The following is a 16,302-nucleotide window of genomic DNA, read 5'->3' on the forward strand; positions in this document are numbered from 1 at the left end:
CTTACTTATGTTCAAGGCGATTTTTCATCAGAATTAATTTTTTAATATCGTAATGTTAGAACAGATTATAAACAAATTTTCCAGTTTATTTGTTTATCAGCCATCCTTGTCTTGTAAACCAAATAATCTTGTTTCTAAGCAAGTTCTGGAAATGTAATTTAGAATGATTTTTGAAAAATGGCCTTATTATTTTTATGCATGATTATATCAGTATATTTATCTAATGTATCTTTCTCTTCGCACCTTCTGCACTCTTCACTGGTGGACCGTCTATGTGTTAAGTAAGATTTTGTTTTTTTTTATTTCTCGAGATATGTATGAGTGTTTTTATTTTATACATATCTCGCGGTAGTGTTGTTAGTTTGTTTTTAGAAATAGTGTAGTGTTGTAGTGTAGTATTAGTGAAAATGTAATATAAAATACGGTTATAAATCAATAAGTGCTTTAAAAATTACGATTTGCATCAGGTAGTTGGCTGAAAAAGAAAACACAATATACAAAAGTGGGAAACAAGAAATACAAAATTTTTGTATTGCCTGTAAATTTGTTAGGAACAAAAAGACAATAAATTGCATCAGCTAGTCTTGGCTGAAAAAGGAAACACAATAGACAAAAGTGGGAAACAAGAAATACAAAATTTTTGTATTGCCTGTTAATTTGTTAGCAACAAGATGACTGTAACATAAAAGAAGTCATTCAAAAGTATACAATAGATATTTCAACTTATAAACATGAGGAAATTGGAATATAAATATATATTTATATCACGATACGTTTTTATCATTCTACCATAGCACGTTTACATTTTCACTAAGTATTGATACCTTGCCACTTCTCTCCCCTCGTCCATTACCATGATATATTTTTACGAGGAAATGGCTTGATAAGGTCTTATTTACAGTAGCTATATATCTATTAGTGTACCGCTATTTATTTTATATTAGTAACAGTTTGTAGTCTTAGGAAATATTTTATGCTATACGTGTTAGTAATATATAATGTTTAAAATAATTCAGATTATATATGAACACTCAACAGGATATGTAGCTGACAAATAATAATAAAATTAGTTTTAATATTAAATTAATTTTGTGTTATATTTTCGTATATTTCGAATATTATTCACCCGTCATGCCTTATATGCACACATTTCTGTCTTTTAATAGTTTTTTTGATTTAAGGTGTTTATCAGTATTTTTCTAGATTAGAACCCAGGACCGCTAATTACTTAAACCATATTTTATCAATTTTATAAATTTGTTTTTTTAATCACCATTTATAATTTAATACTAAGCGTGTCTCATCCTAATTAAATTGCTTAATAAAATTGCACCACAAGAACGACGAAATTAAGTGTTGTTATAACATCGCAGTTAGCAACTGTTTACTGTTACCGCAATTAGTTTTATGTTGAGTACTAAGTATTCTTTATCACAAGATTAACTCAAAACTTAGAATCCAGTTAGAATTGTACACAATTCTTTATAACAAGGTAAATAAGTTTATGTACAGTTAATTTAGTACAAAAGTTTCAATGCTACGAGGCTACGGGCCTCTACGATCTACGTGCTACGAATAAAAGTTTTAATTCACAAAGAAAAAGTTGAATGCAACTATAACCATTAAGTTTTCAATTTGCAAGGTCAGAGTTAAAGTGAGAAAATGTATAAAGTTTTACTAATATTAACTATCTTTTAAATTTTATCATACTCTGAGTTCGTGAATGCGATTCGATTCGTATCTATATCTACACTCTACACACAAATTGATTATTTATTTTAAAATACTTAATAAAAGAATTAAGATTTAAATGGTAATGGAATTTATAATTCACAATTAAAACATGATACAAGTACGTTAATTTATCTGTTATCAAAATACACACACTTGTTCCATTCACTTACTTAGTGGTGATAGCACATATTTATTAACATTTCTTTAATTGAAAATTTATAAAAACTTCTCAAGAATAGTCTTCTTTAAATAATTAAAGATCATTAAATAATCAGTCTATGCTATCAAAAAAGTAAATATTGCAGAAGCTCTCATAGCTTCTCTGATTAAAATAAAAGAAAAGTAAATGTAAGTAAGAAATAGTACGCTTCCTGCTAACGCTTCTATTTCTTCTATCTATCTACATTATATATCTATCTATCTTTTATCTACCTTTTCTTTGGGCAACCTCGTCTCCTTCTTTCCCTTGATCGTTTGCATCTTACTAACTATAAACAAACATTATTCTATAGAAAACAAAAATATTCATATTAATACTTTTTTACTAACAATCTAACAAACGCGTCATCCTTCGTGGCTCACACCCCATTTAACTGACTGTCATATCAAGATTGATAAAACATTTAATGTACTGCAATATATACTTTATCACAAACCAATAAAGATAATACAAGACACTTATTTATAAACATTTCTCAAGACTATTCAAAGAACGTTAAATGATCAGTTTATGTTATCAAAAACCTAAATATTGCAGAAACACACATAGCACATCTCTGAATAAAACAAATGAATAAAAAATGTAAATTTATTGCTGAAAAGAAATAGGTATATAAATTGCCCGTATAAACTTTTGCGAGGCTCACACTTACATACACTTATTCACAAAGGTAATATTCTGTTACACCTATTTATTAATACATAACGGGGATATGATATGGGAATAAATAGCTAGTCGAGGATGTTTTGCAGATTTTTATTATGTAGGCATGTTTGTGAATTTAGAGGCCAAAAATAAATTATTTTAGAGAGGGCGTACTAATTACGCTGCCTACTATGGTAGAATCCTATTGTAGTCACTACTAAGTTTGGTAGTAAGTTCTTGAGGGAATCGGTTCTTAAGATTTGTTATTTAAATTTACATATCGATCAGATATCAAAAATGTGTTTTGAGCTTGTATATGTCATATTGACACAGAGTTTTATAAAGTACATAAATAATTTAAAATGTATATAAGAGCTTGAGAGCTCTGTCAATGAAGTTGTTAGGTATTCAAATTCATACTTACCTCTTAGTACGACTTCCTTATATCAAATCCAAAAAGTTTATGAACCTACATAAACTACATGGTTCCTATAAACCATAAATAACTTTCCTTCTTTATCTTTTAACATTCACTGACACCAGAGTGTGTGAGTGTGAAATAATTCCTTAAAGCTTTAATCTTTATAAAACCGCCGAATAATTATCGAAGATTCGAAATCTATTCAATTCCTAAACGGCAGTTATCACGAACAAAAGACGTCTGGGAATCATTAATTAATTTTTGTTCAATCGAAAGTGAAATTGAGCTTTATGTCTATGAAATAGAGTTTATTATTCCATTTGTTTTGGAACAATGTCGCGGTTTCAAAGCAATTAGACTGATGGTTACGCTTTTATTATTCTCATTTTTTCATTCGTTTGCGAATAGAGATGTAGATTAGTTTTATATTCGATATACATATTAGATATGGTATTATTTACCAAATTAAAAAATAAATAAACTTAAATAATATTATTCTCCTCCTTCACGTAAATTCGTTACTAATAATTATCACTATTCAAACATTATATTTAAGGGGCCTATAATTGAACGTCACAAGTTTCAAGAGCCGTTAGACCATTTTTTCTATTTGTAGTTACAAATATTTCCCAATTCTATCTGTGTGCCCTTTTTTGGCCAAGCCCTCCTCCAAATCCCGCCATTCCTCTCTGCACTGTGCCACTCTCCGCCATGTACCACCTGCTGTATACTTAATTCGGTCTAACCACCATCTAAATTGTCTTTCTGTTTGTCGTTTGCCTTGGGCACCAGTTAAGTACTTTTTTGCTCCACTTTTCTGTTCCTCTCGCTCTGTGCCCCACCTATTACCACTTTGTTTTTATTGTAAAATCTGTTACCTTAGTTGTTGTCAAAAATACACGCTAATAAAGACTGTTGAATCCGGAATTCGGATAGTCGAGTAGTCTTGAAGCAGTTTTAGTATCATTTGTATCGTAGTATCGAACAACTGTCATCCAAATTCGATCTAGTTTAATTGGGATTCATTGTTGTGTTGTGCATTTAATGTTTTTCAATTTAATTTTCAAAATGCAGACATAAGTAAATGAATTTATACCCTTTTTAAATCACCAATAAGCCTAATATGTACGATGTAAAAAATAGACTTAATAATTATAGGAATAACCTGACAAATAAAATGAATAGACAGTTCAGAATGTAAAATAGTTGTTACACTTATCAACGTCAATGTATAAAAAAATCAAATCTAAATTAACATTTACTTTCCTAAATCAAAAAGTAAAGAACTGGTAAGAAACGTAATGCCATTCTTTACGCTTGTCAATTTTTTTTATAAGTAATTGAAAAAATTGTTCAAAAATTTTTTTATCTGTTTACTTGTACATTGTTCCTTGAACAACCTCAAAAAATAGTTAAGTTTAGTACAATTGTGCTTAAAGCTTAAAAAACATCTTTTATATTATTATGATATTTAAAAGTTGTCATATACTTAGCTATACACCAGAGACTTTATTTTATAAACATAATTATACAAAGTACTACAAGTATAAAATACATCAAAAAGCTGATGTACAAAGTAAGAGTACTATCAAAGTCATTCATCCAAAAAAAACTTAAATCAAATAATGTTTTAAAATATATGATAACGTTAAACTGTTAACCAGCATAAGGTTTTAATATAAACAATATTAGTCTTGTTGACGCGAAGTTTTTTAGATTACATACATGGATTTAGCTGTAATGCTGTTTCTAAGTTAATTCAATAATTACTAATACACGAATACTTTCTAACATCCTTGTATAACACTGATATGATATGATAAAAGTAACAGAGACGAATTTAAAGGAAATAATGTTCAACATTAGGTTAAGGAAATTTGGAATTTGCTGTAAAGGTCATACAAAAAGTGGTTTAAAGAAATAGGTGTTAATCTGGGTTACCAACACCATTTATGTAAGTTATTTAATACCTCTGACGGCTACATAGTCAGGGGAATTATCTAGAAATTACATAAAAAAATGTCATTGTATGATATAAAATCACTTTTATAGTTCTTGGTTCTATGCATATAGCAACTTTGAAAGAATTCACTCTATAATTGGCATCCTAACAATTGTAATAACGTCATCCATCATACCCTATGTCATTGTAGCGCTGTTTTCACAAACGTGGATAAAATGATATGAAACCTAACATTTAAATCGCTATTCAAACGAATAAACAAGACAATACTAACAACATTTTCGATTAATATCAGTTAGCTAACGTAACAGCTTAGTTTTGAACCAAAAAACCTGAAGGTGGCTTCGGCGTGTAAATCTTTAAAATAATAATTGCCCTAACGTTATATTTTATCTTCTAGACCGCAACAAACCTGTACCATCTAACCGTAAAGTGAACAAGTTGACAACGTTGGCGGAGGACGAATGTGTCGTCGCCATGATGGGGCTACCACGAGCCGGCGAGATAACCAGAGCTCAGCTTAGAATTAAAGAAAGCAAGGAGTTCAAGGTATGTAGTATAATCTGCTGAAACTTCTGGTTGGATATCAAAACTTTTGGGTGGAATAGCACAATTATCGATGACGTTACATCATGCTAGGTTAACGCACGTGTACCGAAGGGTACAGATTCTTTGCACAGAATTTATATGATATTATGATATTGTATGATATTATGTTATCGTACTAGTACAATTGATATAATGTGCCAAGCGTGGAAAAGCTCAAGCTGAGACTGTACGGAGCTTTCGGTTGAAGTGCGAATGATGATGCAATGCTTTAAGATAAGCTTAGTAAGACTGTGTGAGGTCTGTAAAGAGATTCTATTTTAGAGCATAACATAGTTAGGTAAGAAGATGAAATATTTTGTATAGTTGTTTGGAAATTAATAAATAAATTTTAATTAAAATAGAAGCTACACACGTACGTTAAATAATAATGTACAATGTTGTCAATGCCCATTTAATTCTATACGGGACGGGATATTACGGGAATGATGCGGGAATGAATCAGATTGTATACTTAATTTCTTTAGATGTTCAGTCACTGGATGGATTTCAGATCCTGGCTTACAATAGTTTTGGGCTGGTTAGAAAATTAAAACTATCAATTCGCCTCACTTTAAAATGTCTAAGTACCTTTTAAAAAGTACTCATCTGTTTTTTGTCATCACAGCGTAAACACAGAAAGAGATGAAAGTGTAGTTTCTGTTAAAGCAGTGAAATATTCACAAATATGCTTAGGGTCTGTTTCAATAATGTATTGATAAAGTACCAAATAGCTATGCAACACATAAATTATTTGGAAGATAAATTGTGCTATTTGACATTTCATCAGACTCATACTTATGATGGAATTTATGTGACGAATAGCGCTATCTGACAGTCGTGAAACGCAAAAATAGTGTTTATCCTACCAATAAGTAATAAATAGCTACTTTGAAACTTATGTAGAACTTATCCGTACATTGTGAAACAGACACTTAGTAACGTAAAAGTAATCAAATTAAATATCTGAATACAATCATAAAAGAGTTCTGTTATATATGGTTGCATAAAACAATAACCCTGTCATTCTCCAAGGTCCCATCTATCTCCTGGAGCGTAATAACCAAAACCATTTATAATATCACTTTCGGGATAATACTCATTCAGTATTTTCAAAATATTTCTTTTTATTACTCGTGTTCAATTTTATTAAGGTAAGTCGAACGCTTAATATAAATTAGTTGCGCTACAACCTTTTAGGTCTAGGCCTCAGATTTCTGTACCTATTTCATGATTATTTTTTAATCTAATAGGCAAGTAGATGATCAGCCTCCAGTGCCTGACACGCCGTCGACCTATTGGGTCTAAGACAAGTTGGTTTCCTCAAGATGTTTTAATTCACCGTTCGAATGTGAAATGCGCAGATAGGAAAGTCCATTGGTGCACAGCCGGGGACGGAACCTACGACCTCAGCGATGGGAGTCGCACGCTAAAGCCTATAGGCTCTCACTGCTCACTTAATATACATGAGCCAAAACTTATACATATATAAAAAAGAAATCAATCGACCATAAGTTGTGGTTGTCATCTTTAATTAATTTTAGTGTGCAATGACCGCAAAGTTGTGTTGTCTTGGCAAGTTATTTTGACAGCTAACTTTTCAGTTTTGTTTAGCAAAGATAATTGGTCTTGTGAGGAAACGAGAAGTGAAATTATCTGTTTATTTTATGGCCTCTTGGTTGCCATAGTGTTACAATTGTGCTTCATTTATCTGCTCCTCTTATGGTATAGCCCATTTCCATTTTAGTTGTTTTGTTTTATATGTAACGTGAGCAAACCCTTTTGTATCTCTTAAATTCTTGTTACAGTGGTTAATGAATAATAAATCTTTTTCACAGAATACAGTGGACAAACTTGTTCAAAGGGCAAATGCCTCAATCATTATAGGGACTTCTTCCTGGAAGGAACAGTTCACAGAAGCCTTGACGGCCAGCTCAGGTAATCTTAAGGCAGAAATTTGATACTAAAATTCTATATATTGTGGCATATTATAGAATTCATAATAACATAGTTCCATTCCATTATATGGCTTGAATTTTTCAACATGTAATATGCTTGTTCAACATATCATATGAATTTGTGTTTTTAAAAATAATATACGTTGTTCCTATTGTCGAAAAGGACCTATTTTAATTACGATATTTTCCTTTTATAAAACCTCGTTACTTATTTAATTTAATGTTATATGAGAAAATGTAAATTCGCCAAATATTTATTTTTTATAATTCACATCAGAACCCAACGATTTTTAATTAATATTAAATATATTAGTTACTCTAACCTTGGACTTAGCCACAATCTGTGTCTGTTTCTCCATCATGTTCGTTATTAGGCAAGAAGATGATCAGCCTTTCATCTTCAGAGTGACCCATGCCATCGATTTTTGTGTTTCAGCTATGGCGATTTCCTCACGATGCTTTCCTTCACGAGCAAGTTTTAAATGCGCCAGAAACATACTACAATTTTAATCTATATATTAATAACAATAATACATTTGTTAAAACAAATATTAAAATATTTCAACGTTTTTCAGATAATCCAGATGAGCCGCCGTCATGTTTAGACTATGTAATGCACATATTAACGATATTCTGGAAGATTATATTCGCGTTCGTACCACCCACTGGTAATTATAATTCTTAGCTATACAACTGAGTTCTTTCTTTATAAAAAATCTATCTGTTTCCTAAAATAGTTGTCGTCTAGTACGCAATTAAATAAAACGTCTTGCGGCAAACATGAATAATGAATATTTTATTGGAATAATACAGCGTTTCTATTTAAATTCATGTATAGGACAAATTAAGGTGCGTAAATACGTAGCAAAAATTATTAATTCATAAAAATAATTAAAGAAATTTACGAAAGTCTATATGGGCCCTATAAATCGCGTGTTATAAATAGAATCACGATAAAATATATTTTGAGCTTTATCAAATATTTCAAAGCGCAGAATTATTTGACGGGTGCTAAGGGCCTTCATTTGGTGTCAAGATGTAGTCCGGAGTATAGCGCAGGCTATATGACGTACGTGTTATTGTAAAATATCGCAATTTTGCCATAATTCAATGCAACAATTTAAAGCAATTATTGGAGTTTTATTACTAGCTAACCCAGCAAGCGCTCTGCCATATAAATAATTATTTCTACAGAATATTTTTGTAGGACTAATATCGCTGAACCATGGGGTAGGAGGGTGAAATTTATGAATTATCTACGTAATTTTGAATACCAAATCATAAAAAAAATATTCATATGGCCCACTCTTAACGTTATTTACGTTTTAAGTATAAAATTCGAAATCGAATATATAAATAAAATTACTTCATTTGACTCAAAAACGTTGAGATTTATATTTTTTATTAAACTAAATTGAGGAAGAATCTATATTTAAAGTTGTTGCAATTTGACCGTAGTAAGTGTAAATTTCGATTTTGAAGATTTTTAAGTCTTGTGGATGAGAAACTAGGATACGAGATATGAATTTAGTAAATTTAATATTTATGGATAAGATTTTATATTTAAATTAAATTTTGAACAATATTACGGACTGAAGTTAGAATTTTTAAATATTTTATTATTTTATATTACCAAACAAGTTGTCTATTTCATTATATTTTTGAGTTTTTAGCCATTCTTCTAGTTTATTTTACATTCATAGACATTAAGGGGATAAATATTCAGGATTTTATTCAGCTTATTGTACAACATGGGGCCTGTGTAACATTTGAATTTGGTTACACACAGGAGACCCATTACATTATCATATAATAATAAACTTATAACCAGAAAAAAGTTGGTGAGTACTGGTACAGGGCTATTCTGTAAAATTATACCCAATGTCAAGGGCGAAATTGAAATTTTATTTTACGCGCTCTATCGCGCTCGAAATCGTATTTAAGTTACAGGGTAAGCCTACAGTGCCTAATACTCTAATTGTTTACAGATATCGGTGGTGGCTACGTCTGTTTTGTCGTGTCCATAGTGTGTATTGGCCTGGTAACTGCTGTAATTGGCGATGTGGCTTCACACTTTGGCTGCACACTGGGCATCAAAGACTCCGTTACTGCGATAATATTTGTTGCTCTCGGGACTAGTATACCTGGTTAGTAATATTTATTTATTTATACTTTATTACCTTATTCAAAAACATACACATAGCAAAAATAAAAAAGCAGGTTACAAAAGTTATAAGGCAACGGGCGGCCTTATCGCTAACAAGCGATTTCTTCCAGGGAACCTTCCAGGCAAAAGTTGCTCCAATCGGAAAATCAGAAAATATTTATATATAATAACAAACATGTATACTTAAAATATAGCCAAAGATGGAATTCATAATATTTAGAAAAAGGTTCAAACATTTATAAAAGGGGAAAAAACTATAAAAAATATTTAATAGTTTTAACAATGTAATATCGAATTTGGCTGTGTTGTGTGATGGAAAAGTTCATACCCTGTACGTTAAGGTGTGTATGTGGGGTATACTCATGATGGAGGTGATTTTGCGCTATGGATTTTCTTAATACTCGTTTTATTCATATTCCGCGATAGCTTAAACATGTCAAGGCTTAAATAAAACTGATATTTTTGCATAGTTGTTGATGTAAGGAACATGAAACAAAGCATGACTACGAGTCTGGTAGACAGGAAAGATCAATTTTTCTAGAAGTGAGCAGCAATTAATTTTATTTGATAATAGCATGTAGTAGCAATAATAGTAATATTCTAATGGTTAGTTAAATTTGTAATCTGTAAATATATCTAGGGCTTCTAAACTGATTCGGGACTCCTCGCACTAATCGTCTAATGGTCTTGCCTATGGAAAGGTAAATCAAATAAAAAACATTTATGTATAATTACTGAACGTAAATATTAAAAAAAAAGGTTCTTAATTAATTATAGTTATATGAACATAGTTGATGAACATTATGATAATTTATTAATATATGTTATTATAACCTACCCAGCAAGCGTTCTGCCATATACATAATTATATCTACAGAATATTTTTGTAGTACATACTAATATCACTATTGAACATTGCCAGAAGGTAGAAAATTATGAGATATCTAATATATAATTATAATATAGCAAAAATAACTATCCGTAAGCCGTAAAATTCGATTAAATATTCAATACTCCTTGTAAACTGGCAATACCTTATCGAAAAATTTGACCTGACGTTTACGGTTATGAGACCCCATTTATATTTCGACTAATGTGGGAAGGCTTTTAGGCCGGCTACCAAAAGGCTGCAATAGCCCTTTAGACGCACTTTTGAGGGGAATGTGAGACCCAAACAGCAGTAGAATATAATTTATTGATGTTTTTTTTATGTCAATTTATGATATTTTTGGCTTGAATAAGTTAGTTTAATTTTTAATTAAAATGAGTTATTTTATTAGTAATCATAACAATCAAATATACAGTATTTACAATTTTCTTAACCTACATAGTAATAATAAAAATTTATAAAACAAATTTAAAAAGTTTGGTCCCTTTAACGCTGGCAGCATTTCTTCGGCGTCACTGGTACTTTCTACCAGGCGCCCACTTAAATCTTTAATCAGCGCCTGTTCACTTGAACCCCACGGCCCAAAGGGAACAAAATCAAAGATGGAGGAAAGACTCTTATATTTGAGACTTAAATTATTTGCCGCCCTAGCATATTAATATTATTATAATTAAATTGATTATATTAAAAGTACTACGCTACCTCTGCATGAGAAATGGTGACCCATACTTGAAAGACTTACTTTCACACCATCATAGAACACAGCCGAATTAAGTATTACTTAGTTAAATGTATTTAATAATTTTCATTTATTTTTCCTTTCGTACACGTTTGAACCGTTTTGTATATATTATGTTATTCTATGTTTGCCTATATGTTGAGTATAATTATTTTTTGGTTGTATATATTTTAGTAGCTGTAGGATTACGAAATAATTCAATAAAAACAACATTTACACCTAACATAAAAGTAAAATCTGTAACTATTTGAAAATAAATATTAATTATATTTTAAGATATATTATATATTTACAGTTTATTATATATTTTAGATACATTCGCAAGTAAAGTGGCGGCTATACAGGATAAGCACGCAGATGCTTCAGTGGGAAATGTGACTGGTTCAAATGCAGTGAACGTCTTCCTTGGCATCGGCGTAGCATGGACCCTCGCCGCCGTGGTGCATTGGACACGGAACGAGAAATTCCACGTGGATCCGGGAAAGTAAGAGATTATAATAAAAATACAGCAAGAATAATGACAACCTGCAAGACATTAGCTCATAAAAATAAAAAAAAGTGCGTGCGTACAAAGTACACCTACACATGTCAGAAGTGAAACTTCTTTGGCAAAGTAATTTTTAACTCTTGTTCATATTTACAAATCTGAAACTTTAGATTTCCGAGACACAGAAGGAGGGAAAAAGGAAGATATCGCACCCACAGATCAACACTGCACTAAGTCAAAACAGGACTTATTTGAGTATCAACTAAAAACTGTTCTCTCAAGTTAGATTAAAAGTTATTCCTAGGTGTTTTAGATATTGTGTGATGAATCTAATCTATCAGTATGGCATTAGTTAATTAGTACTGTAAAAAGTTCACATAAAGTGTTAAAAATCCTTACTTTTCAAGTTAATTCACTGTTGTAAAACTATTGAACCAATAAAATAAAAAAATATTATGTTAGGCATTTAATGAATTTAATTGTCATTAAAATTGTCGAAAATTAATACAAATTACAAATTTAATTTTTTTAAATTTAATTCTTTAATAATAAAAACTCGTGGCATTTTAATTTACAATTCGTCATTTGAGATTTAAATAAATTATTCTGCATAAAATACTAATATTTTATGATACGAAATTTTAATTTTCAAAATAGGAATATATTTATTTCTATAAGGTAATTCGCCCTTCTCACTCTCTCTCTCAATCGGTCTCAATCGCTGTCTCCCTTTCCTTCGACAAAAACGCTGCAATCTTCGTGACGCATATTATTGCGATTCATCTGTAAAAAAATTACCCTCATGTGCCTATAGAAGTTTCACTTCAAAAATAAACCTGTGCGTAGGCCCGTGTGCAAGAGTACACCAGGATTATGAACCAAGAGTCTGATCTAAAGTAGTATTTCTGAGCTATGAAGGATGTAAATTGGTATTAGTACTAAAAGTAGTTTCTTCCAGCCAACCAAGACGTAAATTATCAAAAAATTCAATAATAAAATACAATACAAAACTTAAATCTACATTTAATATTACTTAATTCGTAAATATATTCAATTATAAAAACGACGGCTGATACGTATATGTTTAAAGTCTATCATAATATAGTGACGAACGCATGCCTAATAGTTCAGGTGTATTACTTAAGATGTCATGTGGAACATGGTGTAATGGTTGCAGCTCCTTACAAACGTTGTGTAAAACAAAAAATTAAAAAGAGTGGCAGAGAGTTTATTGCCAGTTCTTCTCTTCCGTTCTACGCCCTTGATTTGAGAATAATTGGCGGTAAATGTAAAATTTAAAGCATTTAATGTACATTGTATATTGCTTTTTTGACGTTTATAAGTGTACATTGTGCACATATTATGAATAAATGAGTTTTGACTTTGATACAAGAGGTCAATATTTTAAATCATTATAATCAAGTGTGTAAGATTTCTTAGACATAATTTTTTTTCAGCCTTGCCTTCAGCGTGACGATGTTCTGTTCTGAAGCGGCACTGGTGGTGATAGTTCTCATGCTGCGCAGGCGAAAGTCAGTGGGTGGTGAGCTGGGCGGGCCGCGCGGTGTCAAAATAATCACATCTATGTTCTTCTTTTCTTTATGGTTAACTTACCTCACTTTATCTAGCTTAGAGGCATATGGCGTTATTAAGGGATTCTAAAATACGACCATCATAAATACGTCAAAATCACTGACGAGTCATATTCTGGCCAATCAGATTGCGTATCGCGTGCGACATGCAAATTGGCCAATCACGAGACGCCAAATTAATAAGTATTAAAATGTATTGGATTGAACTTGATTATAAACTATTAGTTAAAAGTCTATTAAATTTGTTTAGCAAGTTTTATGCTGGACCGATAAAAACTATTTGGTAAGACAATAGTTCGTTTTGTTTAAGAACATTTATTATTACTGAAGCGATACACTGGTTACCATAGCAACGTTATTTACAAGTATGCGCGCGTAATTAATAATTTTATTAATATTTTGTATAATTATTTAGAATTTTTACAATTAATTTCAATCCAATAATTAGAAAGTTTAAAGTGGTGGTTGTCCAGTCATTAGGTAGTAATTTATAAAAATAATTTATTTAGATTAAACGCTTTAATATGCATATTTATTTCGTAGTTAGGAGTATAAAATTTATAATTTTGTTACTAATATTTATTGTTTTTTATAGAAAAATTTTATACAGATATTACTATATGTTACGAATAACGAATTGATTTGACATCCAATCAAAATCTTTAAATAAACATCCTAAATATTTACTTGTGGCCTCCAATGTTGGCAGCATAATAACAGTTTCGGTTGATCATTGATGGATCTATGAGTTAGATGAAGTATTTACTAACTGGGTCAAATATTTGTAAAAAATACTTGTTGCGCGCAACGGGAATGCTTCAATTAGGAAGGTATATCTGTTTCTGAATAATGTTTTTGTGGTCACGCGTGATATCTGATATCTTGTATATAAAATTCTCGTGTCACAACGTTCGTTTCTATACTCCTCCGAAACGGCTCGACCGATTCTTATGAAATTTTTTCTGCATATTCAGTAAGTCATAGAATCTGCTACTATCTTTCAAATCCCTAAATGATAAGGGTTGTCCACATCAACATCTTATTTTTTATTTTTTAGACAATTTTTTTGTTTTTATTTTTTTATGATATAGCATACAAAAATACATACAACCCTTAATTTTCATCTACCCGCTACGATCAACCCCTATTTTTTATTTGTTAGTTAATAACTTATAACTTGAACTCTGAGGTTTAATTACAGAAAAATAACAAAAAAACCTAAAAAGTTTTCATTCCGGAAAACCGAAAGTCTCTGTATACCATACAAAATGGTCCATGTTGGTATGTACTAAAAATAGACTAGGCATTACGGTGAAACGAAGTTCGCGGGGGCAGCTAGTATCTTATAAATATTTGACTCCAGTTTTAGTATACAGTTCATAGTATTTAAAATAATTTGTTATTCATAAATATATAAACAGAGTAGTTAGTTCCTTTTTCGTTAACTGGACGGGTGTGAATTTTAAACATAAGACACACTAGTTGAATATGTAGTTCTTTGCATATTGAGGTATGTGCTCAAAATATGTACAGGTAGCGTGTCCCTTCTTCCTTAGAATGTGCTTTTCTCTATAATGGCACTTTTATGTATTGGAATGGCAACACATAGCTGATTTTAATGCATCTTAAAAATCTAATATTTATTACAAATTATCCAAAAATAGTCGTTTCAGACTCAACATGCGAGTCTAAGGTCATGTGATTGATGTTCAAATGTGAACCATTTAGTTTTTATGTGTGCAATACACAAGCTCCTACAACTTTTAGACATCGGCAAGTTACTACGTAAATGAAATATGGATGAGACGGGTGTAGAAATTTGGATATAGCAGTACTTATTTATTTATTTATTTACAACGGTATTACTACAGCTACTTATTAAACAATATTCAAAAAATTACACTGTACACAAAGGCCAAAAACGGAATACACGTTTAAACATACACAAAGCACAGTTTTAACTATACAACATCAAAAAATACAAAAATATACTTTTAGCAAAAATATGCGATTGGGATTACGACATTATCAAAACCAAAGAATAATAATATTGTTGCATAATTTGAGTAATGGTATACGTAAACATATTTTCACCTGGTTAATTTCATAGAACCACAAAATCCTTAAAAGAATATACGTATATAACATCCGTAAAGTCCTTTTAAAAGGCCGTACCCAAATCTGCTTCGTACTCAGGGCCTTATATTAGATAGGCCTCTTGCACCTTTGCTCATAAAAATGCAATAAATAGCTATGTGAATTCGTCATTCCAATCAGCGTGGCATGCTTAAAAGCCTTGAGGGCTGTGGTTAAAGGTCTAATTAGATAATAAATAGAGAAAATATCTGTATAGAGATTTGTGTCGTAGTAATTGTGCGATTACATAGAATATTAAATAAGTCACTCTCTTGAGGCGAGAGGATTTCAGATCTAGTCGTAGCCATTACGTGTAGTTTTATTTAATATGGGCCTCTGATTTTAATGTATATCTATTAAAACGTGTGTTCAGTGCCATAGTGAGCTGCGAATTTGTGGTTTCTATATTTAACTTAAAGCTGCACTTTTAAATTGCGCAAGAGTTTTGTGTGGTACTAGTCCCATAGCAATTTTGAGTCAAATAATTCTTCATAATAGCGGTAATGTCTTTTACTTCGTATGTAAAAATCATTTAATATGTCCCGCATTTACCAATCAATTTTATAAATTTGATGATTTCAGCTATATAGGCTTTTTGATAAGGTAGTAAAGTGTACCCAGATTGTTCCCCTGTGTACACTTTTAAACAACGTTGCTAACCGTGATGTTGTCATTTCAAAAGTGCATTCACGCCTCCGGGGGTATGGTAACGACAAACAATGGTTTATTTTGTTTGATTTTGATTGGTCTACTGCATCTAGTGTAA

At 31.0% G+C, this 16,302-nt stretch overlaps 1 protein-coding gene across 2 annotated transcripts in view; it reads left to right on the top strand.

Annotated features, from left to right (window-relative positions):
• The window catches only part of LOC125054850 (sodium/calcium exchanger 3), a 77,553-nt gene extending 63,428 nt beyond the window's left edge, over nucleotides 1–14,125 (top strand). The window contains exons 3-8 of one of the 2 annotated variants that reach the window (XM_047656978.1): nucleotides 5,384–5,532; nucleotides 7,407–7,506; nucleotides 8,102–8,194; nucleotides 9,515–9,673; nucleotides 11,634–11,805; nucleotides 13,266–14,125. In XM_047656978.1, the coding sequence (XP_047512934.1) occupies nucleotides 5,384–5,532; nucleotides 7,407–7,506; nucleotides 8,102–8,194; nucleotides 9,515–9,673; nucleotides 11,634–11,805; nucleotides 13,266–13,470 (878 nt within the window). In that variant the 3' untranslated portion in view covers nucleotides 13,471–14,125. The remainder of the gene's footprint in view (nucleotides 1–5,383; nucleotides 5,533–7,406; nucleotides 7,507–8,101; nucleotides 8,195–9,514; nucleotides 9,674–11,633; nucleotides 11,806–13,265) is intronic. The other variant, XM_047656979.1, reaches the window with a different exon arrangement.
• The last annotated feature ends 2,177 nt before the right edge of the window (nucleotides 14,126–16,302 follow it).

This window comes from Pieris napi, chromosome 12 (genome assembly GCF_905475465.1).
Source record: "Pieris napi chromosome 12, ilPieNapi1.2, whole genome shotgun sequence".
NCBI classification, from domain to species: domain Eukaryota; kingdom Metazoa; phylum Arthropoda; class Insecta; order Lepidoptera; family Pieridae; genus Pieris; species Pieris napi.